Here is a 19,852-nt window from a genome sequence, read left to right as displayed (position 1 = left end):
AGAATTCACAGTCTATTCAGGTTGTGAATTTTTCTAAGTGTCTGTATTAATGGACCAAAATTTTGCGTCTTAGTAGGGTATGACAAGATCTAACTTATGAGCCCACTTTCATAAGTAACATTTGTCTGTAAAATTAACCGTTTCGGGAGTAGGGAGCAAAGAAGGTGACTAGATCACACTCACATACGAAAAAATACATATTTTTGGTTTATTTTGCTCAATTTTTTGAGGTTTTTATCATAGTAGCTTACATTTGTTTGGTTTCATTTACTTATCTTATTATGTAAATACGGATTAACTAAAAAAAAGTAAAAAATAATAAACAAAAGGGAAAACTATTCTTTTTTTGAAAATTTTGTATGTTTCCCTTTTTGGTACAATAAGCGCCTTCATTATTTAGAACACACTTTTTAAACATATTCCAATTTTAGTTTTAAGCCTTTTTGTCAATCTTAAATTACCATTAAGCTTTTTTAGCACCTAATTTTGTACCTAAACTTAAAATTACTGGACTAAAAAGGATAATTGAAATATTTTATTTAAAACAAAAATATTAACGATACTTGCTGTATGACCAATATTTTCCGAAAACGGCTCTAACGATTTTGATTTTAAAAAAATGTATAGTGTTGCAAATAGGGCTTTCTTTTGAAATAAAAACTGTTATTTTCGGCCATAGAATCGATTTCTTGATCTAAGACTCGCAAACGGCTTGATCGATTCAAACGAAAAGTTTTATACAAAAACGTTTTTAATGATTTAATTTAAAAAAAATATTTTGAAATTTTATATTGAAACTTGATTTTTTTTTGAAAATTAATTGTTTTTGGAGCCTGGCGAGTGTCGTTCAACTTTCCATGTTGAACGATTTGAGAAATTTCTGTTTTGTATTGTGTACCTCTTTTGATAATGATATTTACTCATGTGAATTAGAAACTTGATTTGAGTTGATAGCTAAATTGTAAAAGAAAATGATGATCGATAAAACAAAAAAACATCGTTCAAAGTAGAGGTTCGCAATACCCAAATTGATTTTCGATAATTTCGAAAAAAATATCCGGTTGTGATCTCTTTGCAATTTTGCAGTAAGGGCTTTGTCTCTCATTTATTCGTTTTTATTTTTTGAGATGATGACCCACTTTAGTCATTAGGCCTGGCTCCTTTATGGGGTGTCGCGTGTTTGAGGTATGACAAGTCGTGGGGACTGGGGAGGATACAAAGATTTAGAAGAAGTCACCAAAGCTGAAACACGTTAAAGACGTAAAAAGACTATTGGTACTGACGTAATGACATTTGGTATGAAATTTTGCATTATGAACGGATTCTGTGATTGTTTTTTTCTGAGTAAATTTTTGAAATAAATGGTATTCGTGTTGGAGCCGATTATTATTATTAAGCGTTTTTATGTAATTAAATAAGTATACAGGGTGTCCCATAAGTAATGGATCAAACGAAGTATGCTGATAGGGGATCTTAAGGGCTCTCAGAATTTGGTAACTTGTTCATCCCAAATCCTTACGGTTTTCGATTTAATGCAATTCTTGTGAAATTTCAAAAAATCCCTAGTTGGCAACAGTATTTTGCTTCCTGCGCCCATTATTGATTTTTGTTTTCTAAAATTCTTTTACAAAAACATTGGCAAATAATAAGGAACAATTAATTAATCAAAATAATTTTTATTCCATACGCCATTTCGCTGCAAATTAACTAACAGTTTCAAGTTTGATAAAAAATCAATTTTTAACTTTTATTTGAGAGCAACACGGCGACAAAAATTTCTACGGTGTGAGAATGGTTTATTATTTTAAAAAGTTGCCCTGCTATTGTAGTTTTCAAAAATGTATAAAAGTTTCCAAAGTTGCAGTTAGATCAGAAAATATTACTATTTGAATTCAACAAAACAGGGTTTTTCACAGCAAAAATACAAACAAAAATAGACGCTTTTGTTCAAACAAAAATAAACAAATAACAGTTCGAGAAATGTGTTTATTTTTGGTTGTTTTTTGTTCTGAAAAACCCTGTTTTGTTGAATTCAAATTGTAATATTTTCTGATCTAACTTCAACTTTGGAAACTTTTATACATTTTTGAAAACTACAATAGCAGGGCAACTTTTTAAAATAATAAACCATTCTCACACCGTAGAAATTTTTGTCGCCGCACAGTGGTGCCATTCTTCGTTTTTGCCGACAAAATTCATTTGCACGGCCATTTCTGGACGAGAAGTCATGAAATTTGGTACACTGAATGATTATAGTATGGAGAATACGAAAAGGCTGCCAACTTTTTTTTATTCAAAATGGCGGCTCCAAAATGGCGGAAAGAATGAGCGTTAAAATAGAATTTTCATTTTCAAAACAGTATATAAGCTAGAAATTGGGCTAAATTCATTTCAAAAAGCTGTTAGATTTAGGATTTAGGACTCATGGATTAATATTCATTACAAAAAAATCAAAAAATTTGAAAACAAAGTCCAGAAAATGCCAATTTAGTAAAACACATTTTAAGACCTCTAACTACGCTATTTCATGGATTTTTTTTTAATTTATCGCAATTTTGAGATCTCTTCTATTTATGTTTCATAAGAAAATTGAAAATATTGGGGTTATATGGTTGCCAACTATGTTTTTAAGTAAATATAAGAAAACATGATATAATGAAAAGTTTCAATGTTCAATAAAACTGAGAATTTAATTTTTCCGTAAACCAAAATATACTTTTCTAATAGATTTTAGCGTTTTAAATTCAAATCCGGAGTCAAAAAAAATCTATGACGTCACGTTTTTGAGATATGAGCAGATCAAAATTAATTTATATCTTCGAAACTTGACGTCATAGATTTTTTTTGACTCCGGATTTGAATTTAAAACGCTAAAATCTATTAGAAAAGTATATTTTGGTTTACGGAAAAATTAAATTCTCAGTTTTATTGAACATTGAAACTTTTCATTATATCATGTTTTCTTATATTTACTTAAAAACATAGTTGGCAACCATATAACCCCAATATTTTCAATTTTCTTATGAAACATAAATAGAAGAGATCTCAAAATTGCGATAAATTAAAAAAAAATCCATGAAATAGCGTAGTTAGAGGTCTTAAAATGTGTTTTACTAAATTGGCATTTTCTGGACTTTGTTTTCAAATTTTTTGATTTTTTTGTAATGAATATTAATCCATGAGTCCTAAATCCTAAATCTAACAGCTTTTTGAAATGAATTTAGCCCAATTTCTAGCTTATATACTGTTTTGAAAATGAAAATTCTATTTTAACGCTCATTCTTTCCGCCATTTTGGAGCCGCCATTTTGAATAAAAAAAAGTTGGCAGCCTTTTCGTATTCTCCATACTATAATCATTCAGTGTACCAAATTTCATGACTTTTCGTCCAGAAATGGCCGTGCAAATGAATTTTGTCGGCAAAAACGAAGAATGGCACCACTGTGCGCCGTGTTGCTCTCAAATAAAAGTTAAAAATTGATTTTTTATCAAACTTGAAACTGTTAGTTAATTTGCAGCGAAATGGCGTATGGAATAAAAATTATTTTGATTAATTAATTGTTCCTTATTATTTGCCAATGTTTTTGTAAAAGAATTTTAGAAAACAAAAATCAATAATGGGCGCAGGAAGCAAAATACTGTTGCCAACTAGGGATTTTTTGAAATTTCACAAGAATTGCATTAAATCGAAAACCGTAAGGATTTGGGATGAACAAGTTACCAAATTCTGAGAGCCCTTAAGGAGGCCTATCACCATATTTCGTTTGATCCATTACTTTTGGGACACCCTGTATAAAAGCGATAATTTAAAAAGTTATTATTGTTTAATTTAAAAAAAAAGGTGTTGAACGTTAAGTTGAATCTCTAGATGGAAACTCTTGCCGTTTGCTCCCAACTTGCAAGCCTACAATAAAACATAGAACTTTCTATGCCCCGCTTCAACTTGCCGAGCCAAAATCAAAATTAATATCTCGCTGGCAGTTCTCAGGTGACCACGCTTAATCAAATTTGAAGTAAAAGGTTCGGGGTGAGTAGATTATTAAACTCACTTAATATTCCTATATTTAACGCATAAGAAACTATATTCAAAAAACCTAAAATTCTGTTCTTTTTAACCAACCTCTCACTGTAAATAAAAAAACCAAATCCATTTGAAAGTAAAACACATTTTTGTACATTAAAATTATTTTAATTTATATTTTTACATATTTATAATCATATAAGGATAATAATTATAACCAACACATAACATTAAGTTCAGCATTTAATTATTTTTTTTTTTTCAATGTGATTATAACGTTTAAATGCTTGAAACACTTATCCCACGATTTAAAACATTAGACAATCATTTAAAAATATTAAAACATCAATTTGCTTACAGACATTTAGACTGTATATTCAATAAAATGCTTTCAAACAAAAAAATATAATAATTAAATAAATATTTTTATTTTTATTTTTTTAATTTAATATAAGTATAATTTTTTTTATTCGTGGCATTTTTATGAGGCTCACAATATTCGTCGTCTATAATAGCTTACCAAGTCTACTCTCATTTGCTTTATATATGGCATTTTTATTTATTTAATTTTGTTTTTTTTTTTTATAATAATAATAATATAATTGATACACAAGCATCCTGCATTGAGGAGCGCATTGTTTTTTAATTTTTAATTGACCCTAGGTAATACATTTCTTATATATATGCATTTATTATATGGAGCATATATATTTAAAATATGGAGAATGTTAAAACCAAAAAAAGATTGTACTAAAATCAGACATTTACAAGCGTATATAGTATAATGTATAGTGTAGATGTAGATGTGTATTCTACATGAAAATCATAAACCCAATTTGATATTTTTCTATTTTTTAAATTCAGCTATTAAGCAGGTTTTTATAGGGTTTAAGGTACTTTATATACTTAGTTTGGAATTTAGCTTTAGTTTTTAATTTAAGCTAATAGAAACTTAAAGAACATTTTTTTTGTTCTATAGAATTTAAAAATAAGTTTTAATTGCACGTTTCCCGACTACAAATGTAAATTCATTGATACGAATTCACTATTCAAATAAAATAGATTATACAAGAAATAATAGATATAATAATATTCATTTTATCTTTAACATTTCCAGCGATATGTTACGATGTAGATATTTGCTTGATTTTTGTTTTTTAAATATTATTTATTTTTTATTTAATTTAATAATGATTATACATAACTCTAACGATAGGTTCTGATTTGGTATAATGGATACATTTTCAAAAACCCTTTTCTATCTTTCCTTCTTCAAATATTGTCAACAGTCACAAGTAGTTGATATTTCAAATATACAACAATTCAAAATACATTTACATTAATATAATAATTAATAGTTTAATAGATAAATATGTTTTATATGAGTAAATAAATGCATTTTTCATTTATAAGTTTTTTTTCATCTTTTTATTTTTTTAACATGTATTTATATTTCGTTCTGTGTAGTTTTTTTTTTAATATATAATAATAATTATAATTAACAAAATAACAAAACTTAACAAAAAAACATATATATAAATAATTCATTTTTTTTTTTATTTTAATGAATAAGCAACAATATGGTTGGATTATTATGATATGCCTTTACCTTAAAGATACTCCTTGGTTGTGGTTTTGAGATTTCGATAATGATAATAATAATATTTTTTTTGTTGTTTAATATTTTAAAACATTTAATTAGTATAACAGTTTTTTAAGTTCTTAATATTTTTTTTTGTGTTTTTTTTTTGTTATTTTTTTTTTTTGTTTGTTTTACTATTAATATACACTAAATTTTACTCAATGCTATATATAAATTATTTATATATAATTTTTGTGATGATCTATAATTTAATTTACAAGTCATCGCCAAGACGATGAATTTCATCTAACATGAAATCAACATCTTGTTCGGTAACAGCTGCTGATGAAATAATTGACCTGAAGAAATTTGGTCGACGATCGTCGGGCTGATAGCCAACCATAAGACTACCCTTTTGCATCATTCTTCCTTTGATGATTGGGCAAATCTGAAATTAGAAAGTTAAGTACATATGTAGTCAATTTTTTTAGAAGCTTAACTCAGATACAAATAAAAATGGTTATTTGTGACTATTTAAAAAAATAGTCAATAAAGACTATTTAAAATAGTTATCCCGATTTTAAATAGTTTAAAAAAAAAAAAAAAAAAATTGAACACGACCGACTCAGTTGGTATTGCCATGTTCAAAGGAGAGATCCTGAGAACCCCGTCAAAAAAGCAATATCATACAACGTTCCAACACGAAATAGAAAGAAAGGTAGGCCTAAAAACTCCTGGTACAAGCAAATGCAAAACCACCAGCATTCAGTTGGCCTTAGAAATGGAACAATACAAAACCGGGAGGCTTGCCGCCGATTTCTGAGGTCAACCCGGCGAACCCCACAGGCGGATCACTAGTGTGAAGCAGTTACGTGGGATAGTTATGATCCCCTCGACATCGAGATCATAACAGCGCCGAGAAAAAGGAAGAAGAAGATCCCGATTTTAATTATTTTTTCTGTGATTGTATAAACTTTAAAAAATTTTTTTTTATTTATTTTTAAAACATAATTTATTAAAGATTAGGTATCTTTTCATTGGATTTAAAAAAAAATATAATTCATCGATTTACAACCACAATTATCATAACATGGTGGAAACGGGTATCAAAATAATTATTGTAATCTGATACTGAATTTTAAATATGTCGTATTTTTGAAAAAAAAAAAAACAAGTTATAGTTTCAGTGTTGGATAAACACAGTCTACAATTTTAAACCTTTAAATAAGATATTAATAAATTTAAGGGCTTTTACGTAAAAATGGAACATACAAATAATTATGTATGTAAAAGTCAGTAGCCGTGTTTCCAAAAGACTTAGAAGTTAAGTTAGTAAAAAATTGAACACAAAGTCCATTAAAAAAAATTTACTTTGCTCTTTTTCTGCCAGTGCAAAATAAATTCTTAGAACGATTTGAAACTATGAAACACATATACCTACCTACAAAAAGAGCATTTTTTGTGAAACTTTGGATTTACTCACTATAATCTCACGAAAACACTGCTGTTGTTATAGGTTCTGGCTCTTGTAGTTCAAATTTCATTTAAAAATCTTTGACAATTATATATAATACAATAGTAATATGTAATTTATTACTTTTGACTCGATGGCTTTTAAGAGAAAAGTGCAAAAATATCATACACAAAATTTAAATAATATTAATCGGGTCTTTTTCGAAAAAAACTTGAATGATTCAAAAACTATAAAAGCTCAAGCTGAGTTAAGAATTTATGTAAAGTGAAAATGATATGATAAAACCTCAGTGATGTTTTTAAATACAATCAATGTAAGAAACAGGAATGTAAAAAATCATTCTCTTTTTAATGCATTTGCTTTCCATTTCAAATTAAAAAAATATTTATTGCAGGTAACAAAATATTCATAAGAAAACTTGCAATGCAACGAAAATATTTTGCATTTAAAAAGTTTTATTGCTTATAAAAAATGTTTGCTGCAACCAAAGAAATTAGATACGTATTGGAAATGAAAAAAAAAAAAAAATACATTAAAATCAAAACTTTTATTTCAAATAAATAAGAGTATATTTTGCATTGGATTATTTTTAATGAAGAAAAATTGAAATTACATTTTTTTAATGCAAAATATTTTTATTTTCATTAAAAATTTTATTTTCTGTGCAAAATAGAATGCCCAAAAATGTATAGAGTAAAATCCCAGCACCAATTAAAATGAGACTTGTAGTCACTTCAATCGTAGATAATAAATATGAAATTTTTGTAAAAAAAAAAAAAAAACGGGATTAATATGACGATTCTTATTTTTAAATTATAGGGTTTTTTCATGCAAAACTATTTTAAGGGATGTAAGGGATTGTCTTAGTTTTAGTTTTAGCTTAGATTGATTTTTAAATGATTTTTAAACCCACACCAACTTTGTGGAGTGATAGAATACAATTATTCGTATCTTCAATGGGTCTTTAATTTCAATGCATACTATAAGTGCATACTGTGGTTAGATGGACCCATAAAAACTTTCATGAATCAGAGTAAGCCTGAATAAGTTAACAAGTAACTTTTTTCTAGTTTTTCTAGGTCGAAAGCTTAAGGGTTATTTGTCAAATTATTTTTAAGAAATAATCTCTTTAAAGAATATCTAGTAGGTTTAACTGCTGAAACTAATTTTTTTTTCGACAGAAGGATTTACAAATACGTTCAAGACTTTAGATTGGGGTATGTAGGTATAGGGTATTTAACTAATTTATTCAGCAAACACTCAAATGCTAAAAAATTTACTTTGGATTTCCTTAGATTGCATTAATGTACCAAAATTTAAGCTAACACCTTCCTGTTCCTCGTTACGATTAATTGAAGGGGTCGCAAGGCTGCTTAAACATTTATTTAAAAAAAAAAAAAACTCAGCTTGATTACGAGGACGACCATGAATTTAATCCTTAGTAATTTGTATTTTTTAAATCATATCATTTTTATAAAAAAAAAACTAAAAAAATTATCTTACCTTTGCAAGTTCCTGTTCCTTTTTGCTGTCGTGTGGAACACCCCTCAAACGTTTTGGAACATACCAAAATGATACATTAACACACTCTGGTTCCATGATCAAATGGAAGCGTTCTGATTGTTCTCGAATGCGCTTCACTTGATACTTTGTAAGATCCATTAGACGATCTTGTTGTCTTTCGAAACCTTCGGTACCCTTTGAACGCCACTGCAACCACAGCTTGAAGATATCGTTGTGACGTCCGCATTGTATCACTTTGTCACCTGTGTCATAGCTGATGTCATATTGTTTGTCAGTCATGAACAAGTATTCAGCAGACATTTGATTGCAACTGATTAAAAGTCCCTGTGGGGTTGAAAAAAAAAACAATGAAAGAAGGGTGTTAAATTAAATATTTACTTTAAATCATTTTAAACAACATTAAAATTTGTTTCCTGTTTGCTTCAGGGTTAATCTTAATCCCCTTGTAACACTTGATTGGCCTTGTATTATACGATGGCAGTGTCGAAGTGGGTCGCGTACTTGTTGTCGTCGTCATTTTCAACTTCTGTGGAATTTCTCATGATCTCTTAAACATCGTTTCGTACTTACGAGAGTAAAAGTTTTGGGAAGTAGATTTTATCACCGCACTTTGACACCATTACTCACCCAAAAAAACAAAAAAGGAAACAATTCCAATTCAATATTTTTAAACTTTAAGGCAAAGTAATGTTGTTTAAGATTTTGTTTTTTTGTTTCCTCTCTGTTTTTTTTGGTGACTAAGATTGATAGGTTTCAGATGGTTAGCAGTCTGTTTTTTTTTTTTTGTTTAACAATGTTAATTCATTCTTCAACACATTCATCTCTCCAACAGTATTTGGAGTGAAAGACTTGCCCATAGAAGAACTCTCTCATTTCCCTACCATTTTTTGTGGGGGTTGGTATTTCCTCAGAAAAACACCCTCTCAAAAAAATAGAAAAATAAAAAAAAAAACAACACAAGCATATTGTTTCGCTACTGCTGCCCTTCGTTCTTAGAACTGAGCTGAAGAACCTTCAAACGGAACCACACCGCACCAACCATCTCATACTCTCGCTCTTGGAAGCAATAACTCAGGGGAATTTTAATTAAAAATTCCTTGAATAACATTCTCTCTTTTCAAAGGAAGGCAAAAATGTCGAACACAACTGTGGCCAATGGTAACATATTGCAAATATGTTGTCATGGTACTGAAGCGGAAGCCAGCCAGCAGAAGCAGCAGCAAGAAAACTGCTGAGAAATGCTTTTTGGTCGGCCATTAAAGCGAAAGCCCCCTTCGGCAAGTCAGTCAACTATTGCTTTGTCTTTGCTCCCGCCGCTGCTGCCGAGATGGGCAGAGATTGGCATTTTCAAAAAGGATGTTTTGAATGCCAAGAAGCTTTCTCTACTGGATGGTTAGGCTGTGTAACTCTTTTTAACTTATATTCTAACTTGGGGTTAAGAATCCTTTTTTTTTTTTTTTTGTTTGAAATAATAAGTTTTGAAAATTCTTTCTTTTTTCTTCTTCTATTTGGTTTATACTTACATCTTCCTTGAAGTGGATAGTTGAACACTGAAGAAGGGCACCCATCAGCTTGTGTGGATTCCATGTGACCGAATCGGCTCTGAAAGTAACGAAGAAAAAAAAAACATACATATCAGTATAATTTTTGCCCTAAAGCACCCGCAGGTGCTAATTGATTAAATAAAACCAGATGGGGGCTGAATAAATTGATTTCTAAATATCTTTAGGGGTGACTGTATATCAAATTGAGCAAAACCACCCACCTTTAAATCACAGAGGAAAAACAGAAACTCAACTAAAAACCCTATGAGAGATTGAAGAAGAGGGTTTAAAATTGAAGGGGACGCCGGTGAAGATAAACATAAACATCCCTCTGGGAGCTATTTATGGTTTAGTGATTGTTTGCTGAAAATCATGAACAGATAGAAATACATATAGAAAAAGAGGGTGATTGTCTGTTTATATTTCTACCCTCTCAACTTGTGCGTTATCTATATTTGTTCAGTGAGTGTCACTTTTATATTTTGTGCTTGTAGCTTCTATAGGCCTTACGTTCTTCTATATCTACGACGATTTCTATAAATGACAAACGAGACAGACGGTCGCTGGCACTGGTGTAGATGTCAATGACAGTTTAGATCGCATAACTAAATGAAATAAAAATATGTTTTGTCGCTTTGACATGACAGAAGGAAGAATAAGTATATCTATAGACTAGTGTAATTTTTGTGGATTTATGTTCTTAATGAAATCTTAATTTCTTGTTTTGTGAGATAAGATGTGTAATTTTGGATGGAGGCAGGTGGGAGGGAGTGAAGTTTTTTGGATGTCAAAGTTTTTTTTTTTTTTTTGCTCTTTTAATGAATCTAAGAAGCTTAGGGCTTATTTCGATGTAAAATTCTAAGTAGGTACATCAAACTATTTATGAAGTTACAAATCTCTACTGTCACAAATAAAAGAGGCTAAAGCTATGATTACACGGTCAACGAAATCGGTCAACGCGTTGACTCTCTGACGTAAAAATGACGTCACAATCTGTCCCAAGAGTGTCACGTCGTGTGATCGTCAACGAAAACTGCTGTCATTGCGTTGACGGGTACGATGACACTCGCGTTGACACACATTTTTGGGTCAACGCATTGACTATTTTCGATGACCGTGTAATCTCTCTGTCAATGCCATTGGGACGCGTTGACAGGGTTTTAGGACTGGGTGTCATCGCAATGACCCAGCGTTGACGCGGCAGAATTTAATACCGTGTCATCGTTTCAGATTGACATTGTTTTTTGTATAGAAATGTGATGAAAGTTGAATGGAGAAAATATTTTGTAGGGCGATTTTTTGAATGGAGTATACCGTTTTGGAGGGAGGGGGTTCTTATTTCACCTATTTGTTATTTTTGTTTACAAAAAAACTTTTCGGTATGGACATGGCATCCATGTTGGATGCAAAAATTTCTTTTTTACAAGAAACCAAAAATTATATGTATATTCCAAACTACATTTTAAGACCATAACCATTAACATTGGGTGCGGCTTTCCTATGCTATAAGCGTTTGAAGGTGGCCATATTGATTTTTTTAAAATTTTTTTATAATCAAATGTCGAAACTTTCTTAATTTTATTTCTAATTTTTCGACAAAACTTTGGTAATTTTACATTTATATTCGTTCAACAATCTTATCAGCAATCATTTAAGACATTCATCTTAAAAGTGCATTGCGTATATCTCGAAATTTTTACATTTCAATGCAACCATGTCAAACTAATTTTCGTTTAATTTTTCTATGAGAGCTTTTTTCAAATCTCATTTTCTCCGCTTTTTTAAATATTTTTGGAAAATTAAAATTTTTGCTTTGTGTCAAACAGTGTGATCAACAAAGTTTTGCGAGTCAACGCGTTGACACTACTTAGTAAACGTCACGTTGACACACCTGCGCGTCAACGTAATTTAGGACAACATTGACGCAATAGTGTCAATCGTGTGATAGTCAATGTTTTATGCATTGACACTGTGAACGTTGACGGTGAGATGACAGAGAGAATATGGATTTTTTCTTGACGTCAGAGAGTCAACGCGTTGACCGATTTCGTTGACCGTGTAATCATAGCTTAATGCCTATAATTACTTTCGCAGCAGGAGTGATTTTCGATGTAAAAGTATTATATGCTAGTTAATAGTGATGGCTTTTTCAATTGTTTTTGACAAACGGCTACAATTTTTACCGTTATTTTGTGGCAACAGTAATTCTAAGCAGTTATTGTGTAGCAGTCAATTTGAATAATGAAGGAAATTCTTAAATTTTATAAAAAAAAAAATAATTCAAATTACACTACTGGAAATAATTAAGGGATCAAAGTTTATTTTTTTTTTTTGAAAAATATTCAAATCTTCCATAAGTAGGTATAGTTTTCAGATTTTAAGAAAGATAATTTTTCAAAGTAAAGAAGAAGAAAAAATTTAAACAAAGAATAATTTTCATTATTTTTTTTTTTAGTTTAAATTTCATGGACTTTGTGAATTTTAATTCAATTTGAAAATTTAAATGACCTGTAGTCCAAAATAGTCAGCATCGCTCATATTTTTGGATTGACGTTTTCTTATTGACTTGAAAAACAATTTTTCCGATCACATTACCAATGGACTGGATAACTTGTTTATTAAGTTTTAATTTGTTGTTCAGTATACACTATTTGGACCATCGCACTTTGAATAAATCGTTTTATCTTTGATAAACCATATTTAAGCAACCAATTATTGCACAAAAAATCAAAAGTATAGGTTTAAAATAATTGAATAAAGCTTTTTACAAGGACCATCCATACAATCCTCAAAAAAAAATTTTAATAACCTCTTTTTGTAGAGCCTTCAAGTATTCAAGTGATACAGTTTTGATCACTTCAATACTTGCAGATCTCCATCTTTTCATGGGTCTCTACACTTTTTGAATATTTAAAAGCCAGGGAGCAGTTTTGACTTTTTTGGACAAACCGCAGGTTTTCCCAATAAGGTCAAAACTGTTCCATGCTGTTCTTCTGGCACCGATTTGTTTGTCAAAATTAAGCAGTTTTGAAACGAATTTTAAGAAATCAAACAAAATGCTTATGTCATTTAGCAATTCTCTTATATGATTTGTTGACTTATGATTGCCTTACATTATTTTCTTCCATTTTAAACGTTCTCATCAGTGTAAAGCATAAGCTTCGTCTTTAAAAACTTCACCGAAAAACTTGAATCATCTATAAACGATTTAGGGCCATTTTTTTCACTCGGAGTTGAACATAACTTTAGTAGCTACCTAATAAGCTACCTACAGATTTTCAAAAATCATAAAAACCGTAATTGACCGACTCCATATAACAGATCATCAAAATTAGTACCTAAATTTAAATTTCGTACAGAGATGGGTCTTGTAGAACATACAAAAAAATTAAGCTTTTACGCCTATTAACGATGAATAATAATATCGAAGAATTTTGGTATAATAGAAGAGTAAGTTGTTCATACAAGGGGAAATAGTATAAATTTCAGATTTTTAAGAATGTCACACCTAAGAATAATAAAAAGACATCCTAAATGTTTGCATTTTTAAGTGGACAATAATATCATCTATAGCAATAGCGCAAAATCATTTACAAATTAATAAACGGTTCAGTATAAAATTAAACGATATTCACCAAAATATGAGTCGTTGTATTTGAAAGTGGTATCAGATTTTGCATTTTTTTTAATATCAGTTTATTCAACCAAAACCAACAATAAATCTTTTTTTTTTTTTCAAATATAAAAATCAAGTAACTAACGCATCTAATGGCTGCAATATTTTGTTGTTTTTAATATAACACGGGCTTATGGGTCAAAATCATGGAGGTGGAAAATTTGATGTCCAGGCATTTTTTTAAATCAAAATAACATATATTTAAAGTTTTTTTTTTCTCATTTACCAATTAAAATAGTAGGCACGCATCTACGAATATATTTGTTTCGGTTAGAAAAGTTTAAATTTCTTTTTTATTGCATCTTATATACCCAAAAACAGCGTTCCCGGACATGTCCATAACTCAAAAACTGATATTCAAATGACTTAAAAACACATTAAAGTCAATTATTTTTAAGTATTTCTTTTCTAAATACTACATATACACATATACTTAATACTTTTTATGAATTGGTACATCTCTTACAAAAAAATTAAGTTTTGTTATTTTTTATACATTAATAAAAGTTGTCCCAAGAAAAATGACGCATAAAACCAACATTTCTTAATGTATCAATATTTTAATCATCTAACGTACAAATTGTGCTGCAGGCAGTTTTTAAATTTGATTTTATATAGATTTATCATTCCACGCTTATTTTTATGGATAAATATATAAAATGTATGTAAGAAGCTAGTTTTAGTTTCATTTTTAAGTAGCGTACATCAATTAACCGTCATTCCGGGAACGCTTGTTTTGTTTTGATATTATGATCAAAAATCGAGGCCACTGCAATATAATCTCAAAAATATTTCGTTTAACTTTGTGACATAAAAAATAAAAATAAATAAAGGTCAAAACGTCATTTCCGGGAACGTCATTTCCGAGAAAGCTCTTAGAATCTGAATAAATAATGCAGTCTAACACTCATAAGTTTGCATTTTTTGGGTATTTTTACTCAGCAATCTATCTAAGTATGGCTGTAATATACACTTTTATCAAAAAAGTTACAAAAAAACAAAAGAAAAAATTACTTATGGCCTAAGTGTTTCGGAGGTGCATAAAAGCATTTTTTTGTAGAAATCGGTCTCTGTCTTAAGAAATAAAGTTATATTTAATTAATTTAGGACCTACTACCTTAATATAATAGTGTATCATTCACATTGATACTATTTCTAGACCCCTAAAGTCGTTTTGAAGAGATTACCACCATTTCGAGGAACGTTTTTCTAGTACCTACTAATTTTTGGGGTTTTGTGGTAAAGTGAAAAATATACATTTTTGTGCTCTGCCCGTTCATGAACCGACAAATTATGGCTAAAGCGAACATTTGAGCATGAAATTTTTATCATAAAACAAAGTTGATTTATTAAGAATTCGGTCATCGAAATTTCCCTCCTTCATGATTTTGACCCTTATACGTTACATCACTTTCAAACTCATATGGATTTATGTTGTTGTAGTTGTTTTTTTTTTTACCAAAATTGCTCTCTTCAGTAAACTATTTGACTAAAATCTAATTATTATTATTTTATAAAGTTTTTTAACTGCTCTCATGAAAATTGTTTATTAAAAAACCTATTTGGGTGTCGTCTCACGTTGAACTGAATATTGAGGACATTTAATAGTCACAACACTAAGTTTTATATGGGTAGATATACTTTTTTTTTAACAGTTTTGAGGTTTGTAAGCCCTAAAAAAATAGTCTATATCCAATTTTGTTTTTCCGAAAAAATATTATAGCAGACAAAATGGAATGACAACAGACTGACAAGCTGTTTTGTATACCTAATCGTTTAAATTTCTTTTTTTTTGTGGTTATTTTTTCGTTTTTATTTTTGCACAATCTAACATGATATGAAAATTCTTAATGTACATATTTGGGTAATGGTAGGCTTTAGGGATGTTTTTTTTTTTATTTTTTTGTTAACAAATCTCCCTCCACAAAACACAACTCATAAAAAAAATAGTTTCATAAATCATTTTTATCTCGGAACGTGTTCTGATTTTTTGTTTCTCTGTTCTGACCATAAATCAGAACTGTGGTATCGTGTTTCAACCACAATTAACAAACAAAAAAAAAATAAATTGCACGACTGGGGTCGCACGTACTTGCTCTTATGCTTAAAGTAACTATAATGTTAAAGCTTTTTATTCAAGAAATTTAAAATTTGATATTTTGAAGAAATTTCATAAGTAGTATAAAAAAATTAAATCTGTTTTTATAATTAATTAAACTCCATTTTAAATTATCTTAAAAAAAAAAACAAATATGCCATTTTATTTCTTGTATAAAAATGTATTTTTAGAAAAAAATTTTCGAAAATTGTAGGAGCCGTTTTTTAAAAAAATAATTTTTTATGTATAAAAATTTTTTAACATTTTTCAAAAAAAAAGTTGGTATGCCATTTTGAAGAAATAATTAATTTACACATAAAAACTAAATTTTAAAATTTTTCATTGATCTGTTTTCAAAAAATTGATTTTTCAAAAAAAAATTTTGAAATATTTTTTAAAAATCCAAAAATGCGTTTTTTGAAAATTTTCTAAATTCTTAATATTATCTTTACTTACACACGTTTGTATAAAAATTTTCATTTAAATCGGGTTAATGTTGTACGAGATATTCAGAAACGAAAAAAACCGTTCTATGACAGGTACCATTAATAACGGTACAAAAAATATTTTTTTTAATTTAAAAGTTGGCTCCTTTGTGTAGTATTACACACAAAAATTTAAATCAAAATCGTTAGAGCCGTTTTTGAAAAAAATTAACTTTTCTATTTCCGTTATATGGCAAGCAAAAAATTTCAATTTCCCCTCTAGGGAATCACCAAAAACTGCTAACTACCAAGTTTGAAGAAAATCACTTCACTGGTTTAGGCTGCAGCTCCAGATAGAGACAGACACACAGACAGACAGACAGACAGACAGACAGACAGACAGACAGACAGACAGACAGACAGACAGACAGACAGACAGACAGACAGACAGACAGACAGACAGACAGAATTGCCGGACCCACTTTTTTGGCATTCTCCATCATCGTAATGTCATGTAAAATTGTTATCTCGAGTTCGATTTTTTTTACGAATCCTAAACTTGCCCTATAACACCTATATCGCAAGTAAAAAATCACAGTGGTAGAAACAAAATGAAATATCTAAATTGTTGTAGTGTTTTTTTTTTAACATTTTGCTATTAAAATTTAAATTGCACGTTGTTTTAAGTGGTTGAAGTTTACCATAGTATTAGCCATTATTTTGTCTTTTTAACATTGGAATCATTTCCTTAAATGGCTGTTTCCTTAGACAATAGACCCATTAAATTAGAAAGCCCATACTTCTTCGTCATTGCAATCCTGACCTATTGCTAATTTTTATTCATTGGCGCTAAAAAAAAACTAAAGCGAATTGATATCAAGACACCTCTGCGCGATAAGTTTCCAAATCCATACCTCATGATTCATGAGCAACAAAGGAAGGCCAAACCTCAGGCGGCATTTAATACTCTCTTAAAAAAACAAGAGAAAAGAAAAGAAAAACAAACAATTTTTCACACACTCAGGTGTTTCGAATACACTTTGGAATTAATAAGTCAATAATTATTTAATGCACAAAAGCAGAGCAAACGCAAGCATCATCATTTGTAACCCTCGAATAAACGGCTGAAAAATAAGTGGGTAATTTATTTCATTACAAATTCCTTGATCCTTATAACAAACACATCACTATAAAATGAATGAATGAAAAAATACCTCTTGTGCGTATATAATGTTTAAGGGTGCAAAAATTAAAAACAGCCTCTAGCCTCAACATCAATTTTATAAGGGTTGCAACTGTTTTTGGGTAAGGCGGTGGAGGGTTGCTGGCAAGAGAACGAACTTTAGGAGTAAAATTGAAAATACAATTAGCGGTGAAGCAATGCGTGTACACCACTTTCAACCCTCATTTATAAGTTTTCCAGTTTAAAATTGCACTTAAATTTAATTTATGTTTAACCTTCATCTTCTTGTCTTTCGAAGAAAAAAAAATTGGATCAGGAAAAAAAAACTACAGAAATCCTTTAATGGAATTGTTTTGCGGCCACAGTATAGGACCAATATGGACTTACTTTAGGGAGATTTCTAAATACATTACATAAATCCCACTTAGTAGAAGATGTATTGGCATATTGTGGTAAACGCACTTTGAAAGGCACAGTAAAACCTTTTTTAAGAAAGCTCTGCATCAACTAAGGCCCCCTTCATCAACATCCATCCATCCTTCCATGGATTAGCATATCCATCAATTTAACAAAAGGGCGTCAGCCGTTGCCGCCTTCTAATGCATCTAAACCACTAATCCGAATCTCGCACTATTTTATACAACAGCCTTCACAGAGAAGACCATATTCCGGCTTCTTCCATTTCGGCATTGTTTTAAAATCGATTTTCAAAATCATTAGTCCCGCAAGGATGCACATTTCAAGTTCGAATATAATAGTAGCAATAGCAATATAGGAGTATTATACGAGTCCTGCGTTAAATGGGTGCACAAAAGTTTGAGTTATAATATGAGAACAAAACAATGCACAACGAACGATATGACAAATCATCCGTCAGAAGCAGCGACACCATCATGGCGATGCCGTTTATATTGTAAGTATGTTTTTGGTAAAATATTTTACAGCACAAAAACCAACCCTCTCACATGCGAAGTCAAATGTGCTAGCCTATAGTATAGTTGTTGGATACAGTGTTTTTGATTAGATGGCAATTACTTGCAGACTTTGCTGTGATTTATGAGAACACTCATTCTTGTGGACAGACACATTGTTCCGAACTGCAAAATATCAACCTCAATTTGGCTTCGGGCTATTGACCATCTGTGGTCGCAATTTTCAAAGAGTTCTTTTTTTTTTCAATTTTTGTTTTTTTTTTTTTTTTTTGCATTCATTTATTTCATACAAATGGTTGCCCTTGATGTTGATTTTATTTTTTCTTTTATATTTCAGAAGGAAATGGTATACTTTTTTTTTATCAATCACTTACCTTTCAACTCCTGACAATCTTGGGTGACGATATTTGCGTGACAAAAGTAATCCACCACCCCAAGCAGCCTGGTAAAATAGAAGAAAATAAAATATTTTGTTATATAAAGCTTATTTGATAGTTAAATTAAAAAATATGTTTTTTAAAATTGTATTTTAAGAAGCAGTTCAACAAGTTCGCATAAATAAAATCTTAACTTCTAAGATATGGGGTCTACATTATTTTCAAGACCAACTACAAATTGTCTGGTTGTCTATCTATATGAAGCTTATAATTCAGATGATCTACAACTTTTGAGTTTAAAATTTTTGGAACGTGATATCGAAGTGATAAAGCCTAAAAAACATATCTGTCAAGTAGCTGATAAATCCAAAAATATCCAAAATATTAGTTTGAAGTGGCTGGACAAATAATAGTATTAGAGCAGTTTTTTCGTTGACGACGGTAGCTTACAATCAGAAGTACATATTAAAATTAATTTATTAGGGTTTTAAGAAAACGAACGAAATTGATTCATAAAAAATGCAATAACAATACTTTTGTACTGGTTATAGAAAAGAACATTTTTTTTAATAGGTATATTTTTAATAAACAAACTAGTTTTTTGGTAATTTTGTCGCTAAACATCTGCTTAAAATTTAAAAATCTCATTCACTTTTACGAGTACACAATGAAACAAGTAAACGAAAAAATTCTTCATGCTTTTCGATAATCGATAACTTTAGACCACCTTACCTAGCAAAACTTCTATGTATATTCTATTTGTACTATTTTGACAATGTTCACAAAATCAGTCACATGCGAAAAAAGTTGGTCCCGATATTCTGTATCTATCTCGAGCTCTATAGCCCAAACCATTCAGTGAAGTGAGGCAATTCGCTTTTTTATTGAACATTCGGGAAAGCCTTGTTGTATTTTTTTAACCAAACTAAAACTTAAAATCAAATTAAAACGCTAAAAAATGTCTTCAACGATTTTGATTTACATTTTTGGGTGAAGAGAGTCGCAAATAGCGTCGTA

General features: G+C 29.9%; 1 protein-coding gene across 4 annotated transcripts in view; it reads right to left on the bottom strand.

Annotated features, from left to right (window-relative positions):
- Nucleotides 1-4,582: 4,582 nt before the first annotated feature.
- LOC129909217 (glutamate decarboxylase) overlaps nucleotides 4,583-19,852 on the bottom strand; it is a 46,706-nt gene continuing 31,436 nt past the window's right edge. For all 4 annotated transcript variants that reach the window (XM_055986251.1, XM_055986252.1, XM_055986253.1 and 1 more), the window contains exons 5-8: nucleotides 18,833-18,900; nucleotides 10,124-10,202; nucleotides 8,580-8,924; nucleotides 4,583-6,050 (exon numbers count right to left, since the gene is read on the bottom strand). In XM_055986251.1, the coding sequence (XP_055842226.1) occupies nucleotides 5,877-6,050; nucleotides 8,580-8,924; nucleotides 10,124-10,202; nucleotides 18,833-18,900 (666 nt within the window). In that variant the 3' untranslated portion in view covers nucleotides 4,583-5,876. The remainder of the gene's footprint in view (nucleotides 6,051-8,579; nucleotides 8,925-10,123; nucleotides 10,203-18,832; nucleotides 18,901-19,852) is intronic.

The sequence above is a fragment of the Episyrphus balteatus genome, chromosome 2, assembly GCF_945859705.1.
Source record: "Episyrphus balteatus chromosome 2, idEpiBalt1.1, whole genome shotgun sequence".
Classification (NCBI taxonomy): Eukaryota; Metazoa; Arthropoda; class Insecta; order Diptera; family Syrphidae; genus Episyrphus; species Episyrphus balteatus.
The sequence above is the reverse complement of the archived record's forward strand: the minus strand, read 5'-3'. Positions and strand labels throughout refer to the sequence as shown.